The 18,054-nt window shown below is 38.5% G+C and overlaps 1 protein-coding gene across 7 annotated transcripts in view; it reads right to left on the bottom strand.

Moving 5' to 3' along the window:
- ICA1 (islet cell autoantigen 1) overlaps positions 1-18,054 on the bottom strand; it is a 110,838-nt gene that overhangs the window by 85,855 nt on the left and 6,929 nt on the right. For 3 of the 7 annotated variants that reach the window (XM_070424344.1, XM_070424338.1, XM_070424343.1), the window contains exons 2-3: positions 6,172-6,208; positions 3,223-3,385 (exon numbers count right to left, since the gene is read on the bottom strand). In XM_070424344.1, coding sequence (XP_070280445.1) covers positions 3,223-3,385; positions 6,172-6,188 — 180 coding nt within the window. In that variant the 5' untranslated portion in view covers positions 6,189-6,208. Of the gene's footprint in view, positions 1-3,222; positions 3,389-6,171; positions 6,271-18,054 lie in introns of all 7 variants that reach the window. The other 4 variants (XM_070424339.1, XM_070424337.1, XM_070424340.1 and 1 more) reach the window with 2 other exon arrangements.

An 18,054-nucleotide genomic window follows, 5' to 3' on the forward strand; every position in this document is an offset into this window, starting at 1 on the left:
ATAATCCAATTTATTTCTTTTACCACTTGCGGTCTTTTTTAAAAATGGAGAATCTGTCAAATAAACATCATGTTTAAAACATGAGAGTAACTTAGTCGGTGATCCTAATGTCCTCTGTGGCATGCTCAAACAACTCCATAAAAAGCAAAGAGAAATCAATCAGCTGAGTGTTGTGTCTGCTTAGAAGACCTCTGGTAACATGGAGTTTACCTAGCAGCCCCATCACTCCTTATTGTCCCAATGATTTCATAAAACACACGGAGAAGAGATGGAATGCTATGCTACAGCCATCACAGAGGAAGTGAAGGGAAAAGCAGGTGGGCTGTACTTGTAACTCATGGTGGACCTGGTCTTTGCTTCAGAAACGGAGACAGCTCAGGAGAAGATAGAAGAGATACTTCACACTTTCTCCACCAACCCAGAGGCCAGGGCTGGTCTCAATGAGAACACCTGGCAGACAACAGGCAGGCTTCCCACTCTCCCTCTGAGCTTACTGCCCTGGGGATGCAGCAATTATGTCCTGGTATTAGAAAAGCCCTTCCCTGTTTTAGTCAAAACTGATGATCTGCTTCATAATATATACAACCACATTAATAAAATGAAGGCATACGTATGACCTTATGTCTTACTATGATAAAACGACACAAAGAGTATAAATTTTACTAAATCTCATTTCATTATAAGGCATCCTCTACCTGTGTAGAAAAGAAAAACAACAACCCTTTACGCTCAAACAAAACAGAAAATCAGCAGTCTGAATTCTGTGCCTTAACAAATGCTTAATATCAGTATTCTCGGTCACCGACCAGCAACACATACCAACTCTCAAATATGGGAGCGAGGAAATTCCAAAAGTATGTTCAGAATCTGATCTGTTGTCACTGTTCACGTTTTAAAAACTGCAGTATAAATTAAATGCGGTAAAATGCACACCTCTGCAGGGTTAGTTCTGTGAGTCTGACAACTGTACACACTCTAGTAACCACACCCAACGAAAGAGGAGAAACATTTCCACCATCTGGTCAGTCTCCTCTGCAGTGTCCCCCACAGAAAGACTTCTGTCAGGTTAGTGTTGCTTGTTCTTGTACTTAGAGCTATTTTTGAGAAGATGATTTTATTAACAAGCAATTTTGACAAATATTGGAACTTAGTGCAACATTTCTACATTAACTTCCCAACAGATTGAAATGCAATCTGACCATGATTTTAGCTTGGCTCACAGCTTTCTGGTTTTTAGGCTTGCCCTATATGGATAACAGTGTAGGACCACATCAACATGGTTTGCACACTGTTTTCATATGGTTTATTGATGGTTGATGGAATCCAGTCTCTCTATAAATATCAATGCCAGTATTAACATTTCTGCAACAGAAACCTCTATCATGTGTCAAATTATTAGTCACAGCTAAGTGCTTTGGACACTCTAACCATAGGACAGCAGCTATTTTTATAAGTATAGTTGGTTGTGTAAAAATGCCCCTGCAAGAGTCTAAATATAAATATAAAATTGTTGTGCTGTGTTTAATGTACGAAGAATTAACACAGTAAAATCTTTTTTGAATGAGGCTTGTATTTACTAGGGTGTTAAGTAGAGAAACATAAAGCTATACAATGTGAAAAGCATTAGCAACTTTTAATCATTTCACCTGTATTCAAAATACTAAAATCAGAATAGTACCTGGTGGTACTTTTTTCCATTGGCGTAATCTCCATTAGAACATCCCTGTCAAACCCAGCTTCTATTTTGAACAATTCCAATGACAGAGGGAGGGTTGGGAACTAATATTAATTGCATTAACATGTACACTTATTCCGCCAATGGTTCCTGAATGTGTACTGTGTGACTGGCTGAGGGTGCAGTGGTAACTAAGGCAGACATGGAATTTGACCTCCTACTGGAGGAAGAATAGGCAAACTAACCAACACTTGAGACAATTTCATGAGAGATGAGTATTATGCATAGTGGCCTGGGTCTGGTTCTACCGTTAGATGCATAGAATGAATGATCCCTCTTCCACATGACAGACCTTCCTATATAGTTGACAACTAACCTATCTCCCCTTAAACCTCTGTTCTAATACAACCACGACTTCCACCATCTTGGCCACCCTTCTCAGGAAGCTTTCTGAAATCTTGAGCTTTCTGTGTTAGTCCCATTAAATGTTGAGCTCATTAACTTAGTTTACATATTAAATGTGGAGATCACTTTGAAGTCTTTCAGCTCACGCAACGTATTTTTTCTCTCAGTGGCCTAGCATTCACGGAAGTAAACTTTTAAAATTTTAATCTAAACTACTGGCAGAAGGTCTAAGAAGACAGGGAATTAGTGGGTCTTCTACCAGTTATATTGGTATTCCAGGATCAACCAGATACGAAGTCAGTGTACTGTATTATTAACTAGTCTAACTAAATATCTGCTTTGTGAATTCACTCTAGAATTTTCCAGGGTAGGACACCAAGCCTACTAGATTCTACTTTACAGAACCAGTTATTCATCCTTTTTTTTTTTTAAAAAAAAAAATTATTTTAGAGAAAGAGGAAGGAAGAGAGAGAGAGAGAGAGAGAGAGAGAGAGAGAGAGAGAAAGGAGAGGGAGCAGGAGAACATTGATTGGTTGCCTCCCATATGCACCGACCAGGGATCGAACCCTCAACATTTCAGTGCACAGGACGATGCTCCAACCAACTAAGCCACACTGACCAGGACCCTTTTTTCTTTTTCAAAATGTAAATATTAGCCCTAACCGGTTTGGCTCAGTGGATAGAGCATCGGCCTGGGAACTGAAGGGTCCCAGGTTTGACTCATGGATGTTTCTAACTCTCTATCCCTCTCTCTTCTTCTCTATAAAAAAATCAATAAAATACATTTTAAAATGTAAATATTTGCCAGACCCCTGGGGTTGATATCACTAGCAGTGGTTCTTTAATTGCATTAATGTTTTTCAACAAACATTTACTGAGAATTTACCACATTCCATGCATTCCAACGAAGTGTAAAAAAACCCTATAAATCAACAGAGGCATATGGATAGTTGCACGAGATTTTGTAGGTGTTTGTTTGTTTAAATAGGCTGGGATTGGATTGATCCCAGATTTTCCTCACGAACGAGTTGTTTGCAATAGATTTTCAAATATAAGCACACCTATGCTTGCCCAGGTGAGTCACTCTAGGGCCCTGACGGAAGCAGGAGGGCTGTGCTGGGGTAGAGAGAAACAGCGCTCACCTCCAACTTGGCATCCAGATCTGCGTCAGAGGCCACAACATGTTCATCCTCCTTCTTCCCCGTGGCTTTAATAAAGGCCTGTTTTGTTTCCCAGTACTTCTGCTGCATCTTATTTACCACGGACTTATCCTGAGCATACCGATCCTGCAAGTCCCAGGGGTAACTGCTAAAAACATTCAAAGAGCTCTTTTACTCATGACGTTCATTAACGACTGAGATAGTTTAGTGTGAATGAACTCACCTAAACATTAAATTATATACTTACAACATTCATAAACATATAAATACTTTCCTTTATGACACCAACAATGTCAATCAACTCTGACTCCAAAAGCTTAAAAGTTAGTGAAGAAATGAAATAACTTTTGCAGGAAATTTTAGAAACTGAACCTCCACTACTGAGTGTAGATATTGGCAGGCAGGACACACCCCTGGTAGAAAGTGAGGCCAAGCCAGGCAGGGTGACTGGCTCAAGTCGATCGTGAGTCAGAGATAAAGCCGGACACCAATGTTCTCTCCACTCCAGCACAATGGCCAACACTGAAGTGATGGCAGGAAAGCAGAGATAAGGCGCTGAAAAATAGCGTGCTTACCATCTGTCACAGAGGTGCCTAAAATAGTCAAACTCAACTCAGAGAGTAGAATGGTGGCTACCAGGGGCTGGATGGGGTGAGGGGGGAAATGGGAAATGGCTAGTCAATGGTCATAAAGTTTCAATTATGTCAGATGAATAAATTCTAGAGATGCAACTTTGCACCCAGAGTTAACAACACTGCATTGTACACTTAAAATATTATTAAGAGGGTATATCTCTTACCAAAGTCAAATAAAATTTAAGAACATTAAAAAAAATATTACAGATTTCTGATATTAAAACTGTGGTTTATTAAATATAAATGCTTAAAATACATTACATTCTTCTGGGAAAATATAGTGAAGATCAAATAAAAAAGAAATTAGAAAAAAAAATTGAGAAAAAAATGGAATTCTGTAAAAGTGACCAGAGTACCTCAAATATTGATAGGAAGTTTGCCATTTGTGCTGCATCCCTTCCCATGTTGTCTACACCCTCCCCCTGTCTAGAGTTCCTGCTCCAGAGGCTCACATAGGACCTCAATGTCACTCCTATCCAGACATGCATCATATTCTAACCCATGCTATTGCCACTCAAAATATGCCAGGCCTGTGTCCTAAAACATGAGCTGCACATATCAAAATATCTGTATCTCAAAACCTGATGACTTATAATCTCCTTCCAGATAACATTTACAATTTTCAATTCACAGGTTTATTCTTAAAACATCATAAGGGATTTCAGATGACTTTCTCAGCAAAGGTTATCTTTAGAGAGAGAAGTAGGATTGGAGGGACTTTCATGGTTTCTGCACTATTTAGAAGTTTTCTTATGAGCTTACATAATAGGAAATAGGATAAAAATGTCTATAACATTTATGTAAAAGATAATCTCTCTATAGAGTGTGTATGTTAATAGACTGGAAGGATATAGCCCCACCCCCAAAACTATGGTTATTTCAGGGGAATGGAATTTTCAAGAATGGGGAATTGGGTAGACTTCTTTGTATGGTGTCCCCCCACCCCACCCCAGAAGGTCATGGATTAACAGTAAAAAGAATTCCATTTTGAAAAAAACCAAAGGGACTTTAGAGATCTAGTGAAAAAGCCTCGCTCCACCCCTGGTCATTTAACAAATGAGAAAACTTCAGTTTTCAAAGGTTAAGAATCTTGTCTGTAGTCTCACAGGATTAAAATCTAGGCCCCTGAATCCCAGTCCAGTGATCATTCCAATAGTCTCTGCAGCCCTTGTAATTCAGTGGCAAGCAGAGAAGTGGCCGAGTGAGTGGGAGAAAGCCTTTGGGGAAGGCCCACTTCTTGGGGCTCTGCTGTTTCTCTTATACAAGTGACTACCTACTTCCCTGAGCCCAGAGCCCGCTGCCTCGGTGTGACAGCCATCAGGAGGGTCACAGGATGGAACCATCCCCTTGTCTTAATGAGGTAGATGGAGTAATTAAAAAAAATCTGACATCTCTTACTTAGAAAGCTGTCAAATAAGGATACTCAGGGAAACTAAATCCCTTCGTCATTTATTAATTACCCTTTAAAACCCATTACATTTTAAGAGATGCAAAAATTTGACATTTTATATTAAAGAGAACCTATAGCTGATTGCTTCTCTACTGAGAGAGGAGGGATTAGAAAGCACATTCTCTGTTGTAATTAATTGTTCATTTGATCAATAAAAAATATGCGCCACATTTTTCATGATACAAATTTAAAGTGGTAAAACAAGACAAAGATCTGCTTGCCTGGTGGGCCAAGGGTTCAGAAACACTGCTTGAAACAGATCTGGAATTTATAAGATGTTACCCATGCTGTTTAGATGTGCTATAGGCGCATAAGTGTTGGTGCTAACATTGCCATATGATTACCATGCCTATTTTATTCATCATCATTAATTCCAACAGTGATTGCCTCTTGAATGTTCATGAAGGTTAAAGTCATGAGTATAAATTAATGAGTCTGAGTTCCTATTCATTCAATTTTATAGTCTGCCTACATAAAATTCCCTTATAACCTTAATATTAGAAGTTGCAAATAAGATAATGATAAAATAAATATACTAACTTTTTACATTTGAAGAAATGGTGGTAAGAAAAGCCAACATTAGATTCTCAAGAGAAAATTTATATATAAATTTCTTAGAGAATACTCATTAGTTAAGAACTTATATTTTTGGTTACTTAGTTTCCATATCACATTTAATAGGGTGTTGAACTTGACTATACCCAAAATTGGAATAGGGACTAAGAGGTTACTGTGGCTAATGTGACTATTGATTTTTCTATTTGATAGACATTTATTGAGCATCTACTATGTGTTTTCCTCTTTCATTAGCCTCTCCCAATTCAAAAAAGGCAACAAATTACTTACCATTTGTGTCCTGACATGTTTCCTTCTTCTTTTCCTACTGTTGATGATTTGGGGAGAAGGGGCAGGGAAAAAGCATGAGAGGATAAGTTATATTAGAACCTGAAATAAAACAAATATGTTTAACAGTTACACACTATATTATAATTATATGTTAAATTGACACATAAAATTCCAATCTAAACCACTTCTAGCTGTATTTTAGGGGCCCAACACTACTATGAAATAACACTGTACACTGTTGTCAAGAATAGTTTAGCTAAGTAACATGGGAGAAATATCCCAAATGAAGTTTAACAAGTGGACAAGCAGGTTGAATGACAAAGGTAGGTTGTAGAAGACTACATAAAATGAGATCATATCATGCAGAGCAATATACTGTAACCAATTGAAGCATAGAAATATTATATAGCGAAGGTATAAAGAACTGCTTAGGAATAATGAACACTAAATTCCAGATAATAGTCACCACTGCAGTGGGGGTGGAGGCTATTATTCAAGAGGTACATGCAGGGACTTCAACTGTACCCGCAGTGTTCTCTGTTAAGCCAGGTGGCAAGTATTGCATCCGTATGCCTCTTTAGGGATTTGAAATAACTCAGAATCAGTATTTAAAAAACCTGAACCAGCCCATTGCAAAAACAAAAAACAAACAGAAAAAGGGTAAAAAGGAGAAAAATGTATTTATTTCTGTTTTTACCAGCCTAATACTGTATTTTCATCTCATTCATAAATATGGAAGTCACTTGATGCCTTTGCCCCTCACTCCATCTGGCCCAATCAGGGAAGCTGCCAGCCAAAAGGGAGGGCGGAGCCAGCCAACCCAGCCACACTGACCTACCAGTTACTGGAAAGAGTGGTGAGCTCACTACCTAAGGGATGGCCTCTGGCCGGACACGGATTGCTGGCTGCCAGAGCGGATGCTCAGTGTGCTAGTCTGGATGCTTCTGGCTACGCCAACAAAACCAATGCAATCCTTCTCCCTTTGCCTTAGAAAGGGTCCTGGCAACTAGGACCCCTGAGATGATTAAAGTTCCCCAGGCTTTTAAAAAATGTGTTAATGGAACTAAACTGAGTGTTGAAATTCCAGGCTTCAGGTGAGAGGAAGAAGGACATTTTCTTTGAGTGCCCAGATGCTGCTGGAATGACAGCATTCTGTAATCAGCAGCTCTCTTCCCCCTGGAGGGCACCCAGGTTTTGGACGAGTTGCTTTGGAAATGACATTCATGATGAGTAAGCCTTGCCCTCTGCTCAGTAAATCGTAGAGAGGCCATGAACCTCCCACACAGCCTCACGGCAAGGACACATTTACTTTACTTAGCTCAAAGCTTTCAACGAAACTTCTCATAAAAAGATACTATTCAAGGAAATGAAATTATTATAGTCTTTCCTTAAGTTGGATTTCACCAGGAACTATTAGGATAATTAGTACTTTCTGATTAATATTTTTATTGCAGTAAAAAAATAAGACAAATTTATTCTCTTTTAAAAATCCCCCCCCCCCACCCCCATTGATTTTTTAGAGAGTGGAAGGGAAGGGGAGAGACAGAGAGACAGAGAAACATCGATGTGAGGGAGAGACATCAATTGGTTGCCTCTGTACACACCCTACTGGGGCTGGGGATCAAGCTTGCAACCTAGGTATGTACCCTTGACCAGGAATCAAACCCGTAACCCTTCAGTCCTCGGGCCAACGCTCTAACCACTAAGCAAAACCGGCTGGAACTCTCTTAACAATTTTTAAGTGTATAGTACAGTATTGTTAACTATGACATTGTTGTACAACAGATCTCCAGAACTTTTTCATCTTGCATGACTGATACTATATACCCACTGAACAACTCCCTGCTTTCTCCTCCTCCAACCCCTAGCAACCACCATTCTACTTTCTGAGTTTGACTAGCTTAGGTATTTCATGTAAGTGGAATCATGCAGCCTTTGTCCTGTGATTGGCTTATTTCACTTAGAACACTGTCCTCAAGGTTCATCCATATTCTAACATATGACAGGTTTTCCTTCCTTTTTAAGGCTGAATAATACTCCATTGTACGTATGTAGCTCCTTTTCTTTATCCATTCACTCACTGATGGACATTTATCTGGCTTCCACATCTTGGCTATTGTGTAGAATGCTGCAATAAACATGGGTGTGAAAATATCTCTTTAAGATCCTGTATTTATTTTTTTAAGATATGGACCAGAAGTGGGATTGCTAGATCAAATGGCAGTTCTATCTTTAATTTTGTGAAGAACCTTTATACTTTCCCCCACAGTGACTGCACCATTTTACAGACTCTCCAACGGTCCTTCAATTTATTCACATCTTCACCAACACCTGTTATTTTCTGGACTTTTTGATAGCAGTCATCCTAATGGGTGTGAGGTGATACATCAATGTGGTTTTGGTTTGCATTTCCCTTATCATTAGTGTCGGTAACCATCTTTTCATATACTTATTGGTCATTTGTGTGTCTTCTCTGGAGAAATGTCTATTCAAATCCTTTGCCTATTTTCTAACTGGGTAACTTTTGTTGTTGTTATTGCATTATAGGAGTACTGGATAGTCTGGCTGTTAACCCACTATCAGATAATGGTTTCCAAATATTTTCTCCCATTCAGTAAGTTGCCTTTTCACTGCTGATGATTTCATTTGCTGCAACTTTTTGATAAATTTTTGATCATTAAAAAATTTAACAATTTAAGTTCTTTGTGGTGAGACAGATAATAAAATCACTGAGCACACTGCCCCTTTTACCCGGGCTTCCAAGCTACTTCCAGATTATGACGCCATGTGGCAGTGTTCCCCAAGGTATCGTTTACAGGCTATTTGCACTGGAATCTTCTGGAGTGTCAACACATCCGATTCCTGGGCCCCATCCCTTACCTGCTGAACCAGAATCTCTGGGAACAGGTCTGAGAACCTGCATTTGTAACAGGCGTTGCAAGTGATTTTTTTCTGTTATTTTTTGGTCTTTTTTTTTTGTTAATCTTTACCCAAGGATATTTTTCAATTGATTTTTAGAGAGAGTGAAAGAGAAGGGGAGAGACACAGAGAGAGAAACATCGATGTGAGAGAGACACATCAAGACCTGACCAGGGCCAGGGATTGAACCTGCAACCGAGGTACCTGCTCTTGACCAGAATCAAACCCAGAACCCTTCAGTCCGCAGGCTGATGCTCTACCCTCAAAACCAAATTGGCTAGGGCTGCAAGTTATTCGTAAGCACATTAAAGTCTGAGTACCACAGCTAAGTGTTGCACAGGAATATTTCTTTCTGGAAATGGATTTTTCTTGAATAAACTGCTGGGTTATATGCGACTTGAGCAAAGGGGTCAGGGGTGGCAAAATCAAGTCAACTCCACAGGACAAGCTGAATGTCTCAGGGCAGGGCAGCTGCAGCCAGGACTTGCATCTCCTTTAATGTATGTCTAGCCTCATCCACCAGGAACAACTAATAAACAACTTTCATATTTCCTGACAAAACCATCTCATTTTGCTCTAGCACTTCCTAAAACCACATTGTCAAAATCAATACTTTAAAAAATCATTACAATTCTCATCCATTCATTCATTCCAGTTCAGCAGTTTGGTTTATCAAACATACATTAAGCATCTAATTAACACGTGCCAGGAAACTTAACACTCTAGATCGGCTCTGCACAATAGAAATATAATATGAGCTACATATGTAATTTTAAATGATCTAATAGCCATGTTAAAATAATATACTTTACTTAATATATCTAAAATATTACTTCAACATGTAATCAATAAAAAATTACTAATGATATACTTTGCACTTGAGTTTTTATAACAAGTCTGAAATCAGGTGTGTATTTTACACTTACAGTACAAAGCCACTGAGCCTAGCCACTTCACGTGCTCAATGGCCACATGTACTTGGTGGCTACTGCTTTGGACAGTGCAGGTTGAACAGGAAAGACAGGCATATAAACATAATTTCCAGCCTCACCAGATTCTTGACATTTGCAAGGGGCCTATAAAAAGATCATGAATCTCCAATTTCGTAAATTCTGCTGTAAAAATATCATTTCCTCTGTCAAGTACAATAAAGTCTATGATTAGCTAATACTTCAGTTCAGGATTCTGCAAAGGAAGCTATTGCTCCACTTTTGCCATGAGGCCCTTACGGAAGGAGCCCAGAATGAATGGAATCATGCCTCCACCTTTCTAATGGCACTTCCCCAACGTTCTGCTTGTGGCCACCTTTCCTTGGGCGATAAGCAAAGAGGAGCAAGTTTCAAATTGCTTATGGACTGTGAGTGCCATGTAAGAAAAAACAAAGGCACCAGTATTGCTAAATCCAGCATGACTTACCCACGAGTGGCGGAAGAGTCAGTAATCATTCAGACCCACTCAAAGAAGTAGGTGTCCAAGGGTTAACAGATCAATGGAAACCAAGTTCCTAATTTTGATGTAACAACTTTGAGGGTGGGTGGGACGGGTGAGTTAGTGAGGAGCAGGCTAAGACAAGAAATAAACGGGAAAGATGTCTCCCTGCTCAGAGGTGGGACGCTGTTGAGGTCAGCACCTCCTGCTGGGGTGACACTGTGACCACTGACCTAATTCTCTTACACTTTTCCAGGCTGCACCTTGATGGGGATGCAATCCTTTGACCTCCTGCTCCAGGGCCAGGCATTAAAACCACAGCTGTTCTGGGCCACATCCTTGTGGCTGAGAGACCAGCTTGCCCTGTGGGGAGAACTGGGAGAACAGGGAGGAGGAATAGTCTGTTCAGATTTTGTACTGGGGTTCTGTGCAATAATTATGATCATTTTTCCTCTTTGCTTTTCTTGCATGCTTGTGGTGTTGTCTTTTTTTTTCTTACAGCATATAAGTAAAACATTTATAAATGTACAAAGTGATGTCCCCGATAAGTCCAGTACCCCCGACACCGTAAGTACTTAATACAGTATTATTGATTATACTCTCGATGCTGCACTTTACATTCCTGTGACTATTTTTGTAATCACCCACTTGCACATCTCAGTCCCTTCATCTTTTTCACCCAGCCCGCCAACGCCCTCCCCCACCTCACAACCATCAGCCTCTTCTCTTTATCTATAAGCTTATTTCTGTTTTATTTTGTTTTTTAGATTGCACATACAAAGTGAAATCATATGGTATTTGTCATTCTCTGTCTGACTTATTTCACTTAGCATAATACCCTCTAGGTCCATCCATGCTGTCCAAATGGTAAGATTTCATTATTTTTATGACTACGCAATATTCCATTGTAGACATGTACCACCTGTTCTTTATCCAATTGTCCATCAGTGGACACCTAAGTTGAGTCCATATTTTGGATATTATAAATAATACTGCAATGAACATGCATCTTTTCAAATTAGTGTTTTGGGGTTTGGGGGGGATAAGTACCCACAGTAAGATTGCTGGGTCACATGCTAGTTCTGTTTCTAATTGTTGAGGTACGTCCATACTGTTTCCCATAGGGGCTGCACTAATTTGCAATCCTACCAACAGTGCATGAGGGTTCCCTTTTCTCCACATCCTTGCCAACACTTATTGCTTATTGATTTATTGGTGATCATTTTATCTACCTATGTGGACAGGCTATAACTGTTCCACGTGTTTTTATTTCCTATAACCACTGTGAAGCCATTTTGAACACACTAGAGGTCAATACATCAGCAAAAGTTTTTTCTAAATACCCCCAAAATATTTTTCCAAGTCTGCTAGGTTCACAGAATGCTAAAGCAAGCCTGCTTTTCAAAAGTTTGCTGCATTGCCACAAAAAAAGAGAAGTTAGTCTGTCCTTGGCTGCCTTAAACTCTGATACTGAAGTTTCTTCCTCGGAGACAGAACATGGGAAAGTATTTTCATTCCATATAGGCTGCCTTCAGCAGCACTGAACATTTGTTCTGGCTCACTTATGGAGTTAGCTAATGGCGCCTCTGATTATTTTCGGGTTATGCAAAGAATCTAAAATTCTTCAGCCAACCCTTACAGTAAAGGTAAGATCAGTAGCTACATTTCACCATATCACTACTCTCAACCCACAGAAAAATTTCAATATTTCTGAAACCACACTTCCTGTGTCCTGTTTCTTGTGTAGTTTCATGTTTAAATGAATTGCCTTTCCAACATTAGCAGTAGAGTTTCTCTTCCATCAGTGAGCAGTTTTTCTGTTAGCTGGAGTACTAGCTGAACTGAGTCCAGAATCCCTTTTTCTTGTATCTGTACTGAACATAAGGTGGAGTCTCTTGAATTGCAGATCTGAGCCTCTGCCAAATTTGTCATTTTCCTCTCCGATTTATTCAAAATTGCTATTTTCTAACTAAAAATTGTCAGCGTCTTAGAGCTCTTCAGTTCTGTTGTGCACACTAGCCTCGAGCTTTCTTTGGGAAGTGGCTATTTCCCCCCACCCCCCACAGAAAACATACTTTTTAACAGAACAGAACAGAGTCTTACAGTATTATTGGTATGAAGTGGTACATTTGAATAATCTCATAGTAAAATTACTCATTCCCGAACACCAGCTTCACAGCACCACACGTCACTGAATAAGATGCCAATCTGTTCACATTTCAACATCCCTGAAACTGGGATGTGTCCTACAATTGATATCTAGTCAACTGTTTGGCCATCATTTTTTTTTCTTTGTGGAACATAAAATGGTAAAAGATCCTATGAGCAATCATATATATATATATATATATATATATATATATATATATATTTGATGAAATACAGAAAAATTGTTTAAAATTAATCCTCAGTAAAATTACACATCACCACATGCCACTAACTTTTGGGGCCATTTGTGTATAATCGAAAGAAAGAATCTGAAGTCAGGGAATGCCAAGTGTTACCTAATATGCAATGGGTGCCATGACGAGGGAGGCGCTCAGGGTTAGAGGAACCGAGAGAGAAAAGCACAGAGCTGACTTCCTACATGGCTTTGGGGCTGAGTTTCTAAGAATCAGCAGTGGCTGGCCATGTGAAGGTTAAGAGCACGTGTGCGCGCACTAGTGTTGGTGGGTGGTATTACTCCAGGCAGAGGGAAAGCAATGAACAAATTCTTCCACAGTAAAATTTCATGGTGTAGGCATACAACCAACCACAAGCAGATGTGCATTCCCATAACTTTAAGAAAGATGATGTGACTGGGGAGACACAGGGGCCAATCTGTGTTGTCACTTGCAGCATTTAGATATAGTCTGTAGCCACTGGAGGGGTAGACACTCAATGCTGTTTATTTCACATATAGTGAACACCTTCTATGCACTGTCTAGAGAGTTCATCTTCGACTATCCATAACACATGTTGGAAACCTGTGGCATGTCTCCTAGACTTAGCTTCCAATTGCACAATACTAACTTAAATAATTTTCTGCTAGTTCCATATTCTTGTTATCTCAGAGGTTAACTTCATTTAGAAATGTTGCCAGTTTTCAGTATTTTGTTTTGTCATTGGGTTTATTTCTCTGGTGCAACCTCGGAATTTTGCAAGTCACATAATTTAGAGCCTAGAGGAAATTGAGACACAATCAAATGAAGCCCCTTCCTTTTCAGAATGGGGACCTGTGATCAGGAGAGATCACAAGGGGTCTGAGAGAACAAAACCAGCCAGCTTCAGAGCAGAGCTTCCATACAGGCTGCTGATGGCTTGCCCAATGAACAGAGAAAATATCTGTCAGTGGTTCTAGCTACCGAGTTTTAAAATAATGTTTGAATGTTTCTTTTCATCTTTTTTTCCTCCAGAAATTTATATCTAGTCACTTTCCCTTATGTCAACAATGAGTTTTTTTAAATTTCCCATAAGTGTGTTCAAGTATAAATGTTAAAATAGTTTCAGTAGAAACAACCCTCCAGGTATAATTAGCTATACTTATTTTTTTTTTTAAATATTGATTCATCAGATTGTGTTCACACAGTTGAAAAAAAGAGATCCCTATGGAAGATGGGAAGTTAAATTATCTTCCATCCTTTCAAAAGCTAAGAATTAAAGTTATGTAATTTTAACTAGCTTTTATGTTTTTCCCATCTCTCAGATATCACATAGCCTTTCCCTTCAGATTTTGTTAAGGCTATGATTACTTGAATATTCCATATAACTTTAAAGGGATTCTGTTTCTCATTAAGTTTTGTCTTCTACAGTTAATTTTTGACATTTCATAAATTCACAAGCAAAAGTGAAGTGTGATCATGCTTTAATTTTGTGAGTCATACTTTAATTCTATGAGTCAGAAAATCTTACAAGAAGAAAACAGAATTCTAACCTTATTCAAGGCAGCTAAAAGATGGATGAGTTTTTATTTAGACCCTACACATGTAAGTCACTGTTAAAATCTGAATTTTAAAGGATCATTTCATTTCCATTTTGAAATAGCTCAGGTATTATATTGGCATTAATTCAGCTTAATGATGCCCTAAATCTATTAAAATCACATCCCCAAAGTAAATATTTTTAATACCAATGTAACTCGTCTCCCTATATGCTGCTCAATGTAAAATGAAAGCCAGTAAACCCATGGCCATGCCACAAACTTCTGCCTCCTCCAAGGCACTCCACCCATCTGGCCTTTGCTTATCTATAACATAATAGAGGGGGCTGGCTGACATCTAGAATGCCCTCAGTCACAAAAGCCACAATGCTATTTTTTAATTACTTTTAGAGACATGCATATATAAGAGAAAGTTTAGAGATGATGAACACATCTTTTTCTAAAGATGAGGAGATTGGGATTCCAAAAATGGAGCAAAGGCAACCAAGACCAGGTTAAAGATCAAGTTTACAGGAGTCTCTGCCTCTATTCTAAGGGATGTTTCTCAAAGGAAAATATCAAACATAACATCTCATCTTCTAAGAAACTAAAAAAAAAATAGCCAAAGATAGCCTCTAAAAGGTTTTCCTCCTTAACATTAAAATTAGTTAAAAATATTATGTCCCCACAAACAAATTAAAAACAAAATAAACCACATACAACTCAGATGGCTCCCAAGGGGCATAGTCTACATTTTGCTTGCCCTTCTTTCTCATATTTAAAGCCCTGCTTGCAAAGGGTGTTCAAGTGTCAATTTGTGGTACAACAAAAATCTTGGCAACAATATCAAGGAAGCCGGCGTGTGAAAACAAGAAATCTCCAAGACATTTACAAGAACAAATAACATTAAATGGATTAGAAGACTGGAAATACAAAAAGAACAAATAGGCTATTTTTTGCTAAAGAAAAGATTATTTAAGAAAAACCTTAGAAACCTTGCTGTGTAAATTATATTAGCTTTTAATTTTATTGAGGTTGGCTTACATAACTTTCAAAAGTCCATCAGAATCTAGCATATGGATTTTAATCTCTAGGACTTACGGTGGCTTTTTCTCTAAAAGCTTAACCTCAAAAGTTGACAAATCAAGAAATATCTTACTCAGATAAAGGTCTCAAACAACTTAAAGAACATACAATAGAGTAAAGATAGTCTATTCAATAAATGGTGCTGGGAAAATTAGATAGATACGTGCAAAAAAAAAAAAAAAAGAAACTAGACCACTGTCTTACACCTTGCGCAAGAATAAAGTAAAAATGGATTAAAGACTTAAATATTACACTCAAAATCCTATAAGAAAACATAGGCAGTTAAATCTCAGACATATCTCATAGAAATATTTTTTCTGATATCTCCTCAGGCAAGAGAAACAAAGGAAAAAAATAAACAAATGGGACTACATCAAACTAAAATTTTTTTGCACAGCAAAGGAAACCATCAACAAAATGAAAAGGGAACCCACTGAATGAGAGAACATATTCATAAATGATACATCTGATAAGGGGTTAATATCCAAAATTTATAGAGAATTTATAAAACTCAACACCAAAAAAGCAAACAATCCAATTAAAAAATGGGCAAAGGTCCTGAATAGACACTTCTCTAAAGAGGACATACAGACGGTCAATAGACATTTAAAAAAGATGCACAATATCACTAATCATCAGAGATATCCAAATTAAAACCACAATGAGATATCACATCACACCAGTCAGAATGGCTATCATCAATAATATCAATAAACAACAAGCTCTGAGGATGTGGAGAAAAGGGAACCCTCATGCACTGCTGGTAGGAATGCAAATTAGTGTAGCTACTGTGGAAAGCAATATGGAGGTACCTCAAAAATTTAAAAATAGAACTGCTTTATGACCCAGTGATTCTACTTCTGGGAATATATCTAAAGAAACCCTAAACACTAATTCAAAAGAATGTATGCATACCATGTTCATTGCATTATTTACAATAACCAAATTTGGAAGCAGCCCAAGTGCCCATCAGTGGAAAAGTGGATAAAAAGTTGTGGTACATTTACACAAAGGAAATCTAACCTTTTGGAACAGCATGGATGGACATGGAGAGTAACTATGCTAAGTGAAATAAGTCAGTCAGAGAAAGACAAGTATCATATGATTTCACTTTATGTGGAATCTAATTAACAAAATAAATTAATAAACAAAATAGAAACAGACTCATAGATATAGAGAACAGATTGGCAGCTGTTAGAGGGGCAGGGCTTTGGGGGTTTGGTGAAAAAGAGGAAGAGATTAAGCACACAAACTAAAACAAAAAACTCAAAGACAGACAACAGTATGGGAAAGAGGTGTGGAGGAGGTAGTTGAGGGGTAAATGGTGGTAGAAGGAGTCTTGACTTATGGTAGTGAACACACAATCCAATATACAGAAATGATGTATTATAGAATTGAAACCAATATAATTTTATTCACCAATGTCACCCCAATAAATTAAATAAAAATATATACATATACCTACAAATACAAAATACATATGTAAATTATATTACATGTATTTTATACGCAAATATGTAAAAATAAATGGTTAACGATATTACAGACATGGTGGGGGAAAATTGTGAATACAGTGACCACAAATCCATGAAATTACACATTAGCATAATGTCAGCAATCAGAATAATTATAGAGGCACTTGTTTACAAGGTTCTTTTTCCTTTTCTTGATTTTTTACAAGGTTCTTTTTTCTTTAAAGTTAAATTCATAATAAAGCATCTTAAAGAAATGATCAAATAATTTTTATGCCTCTGCAGGATCACTCAAAGCTTGGAGAGGATTTATAGATCATTTAGTCTAATCTCCTGTTTTCATAGAGGAGGGAATTGAGACCCAAGACTGAAGAAAATTTCCCCAGGCACATAGGACGCCTTTTTCATCAGTATTAAACTACAGAAGAACACAGACACCAATATGTGCTTTATCAAATGTCTGTGCTGTACACAGGTCCTGCAAACCAACCACCAGGGCTCCTTGCTCTGCAAATGGTATGGATTCAAGGACTTGCCTTGGTAAAGTTGTGGTCACTAAATTATGTTTGGGCTTTGGCTGACTTAAGAGCAAGGGATGAGGGCAGCCCAGACAGGGGAGGGAGAGCAAAAAGAGGACCTTAAAATAACAGTCAACAGCAAAGGAAAGCAGCCGGCAGAGAAAGCACTGTGTTTTCGTGCACCCCAACTGAGAGAGCCACCTTGCCTATCTATACTAGGTCATCAGTTGGTGTTATGTGAGAACTCATAAAAGATCCCTTTTCCAGGTTCTCTCTGCTTTCTTAGGCAAGAACCTTATAGGATTAAATAGCAGCAATGCCTGGAGTGAATAAGCAGAAGATGGTTATTTTATGGGGATCAGGAAAGACAGGGCCATCCATCGGGCATACACCTGGCGAGGCAGGGAGAATAAGTAGGGAGGATCTAAAAGGCGCAGAGCTCCAGGTCAGGAGTGCAGAGAGAAGCAGGAAGCAGGAAGGGGGAGTGGTTTGGCACCAATGCAAAGTTTACTCATTTCACAATGATGCCCATGCTGCCTATGGCAACAATGAGGAATGAGCA

The sequence above is a fragment of the Myotis yumanensis genome, unplaced genomic scaffold (assembly GCF_028538775.1).
Source record: "Myotis yumanensis isolate MYYU_CA2020_CCGP unplaced genomic scaffold, mMyoYum1.0.hap1 SCAF_9, whole genome shotgun sequence".
In the NCBI taxonomy this organism is placed as follows: Eukaryota; Metazoa; Chordata; class Mammalia; order Chiroptera; family Vespertilionidae; genus Myotis; species Myotis yumanensis.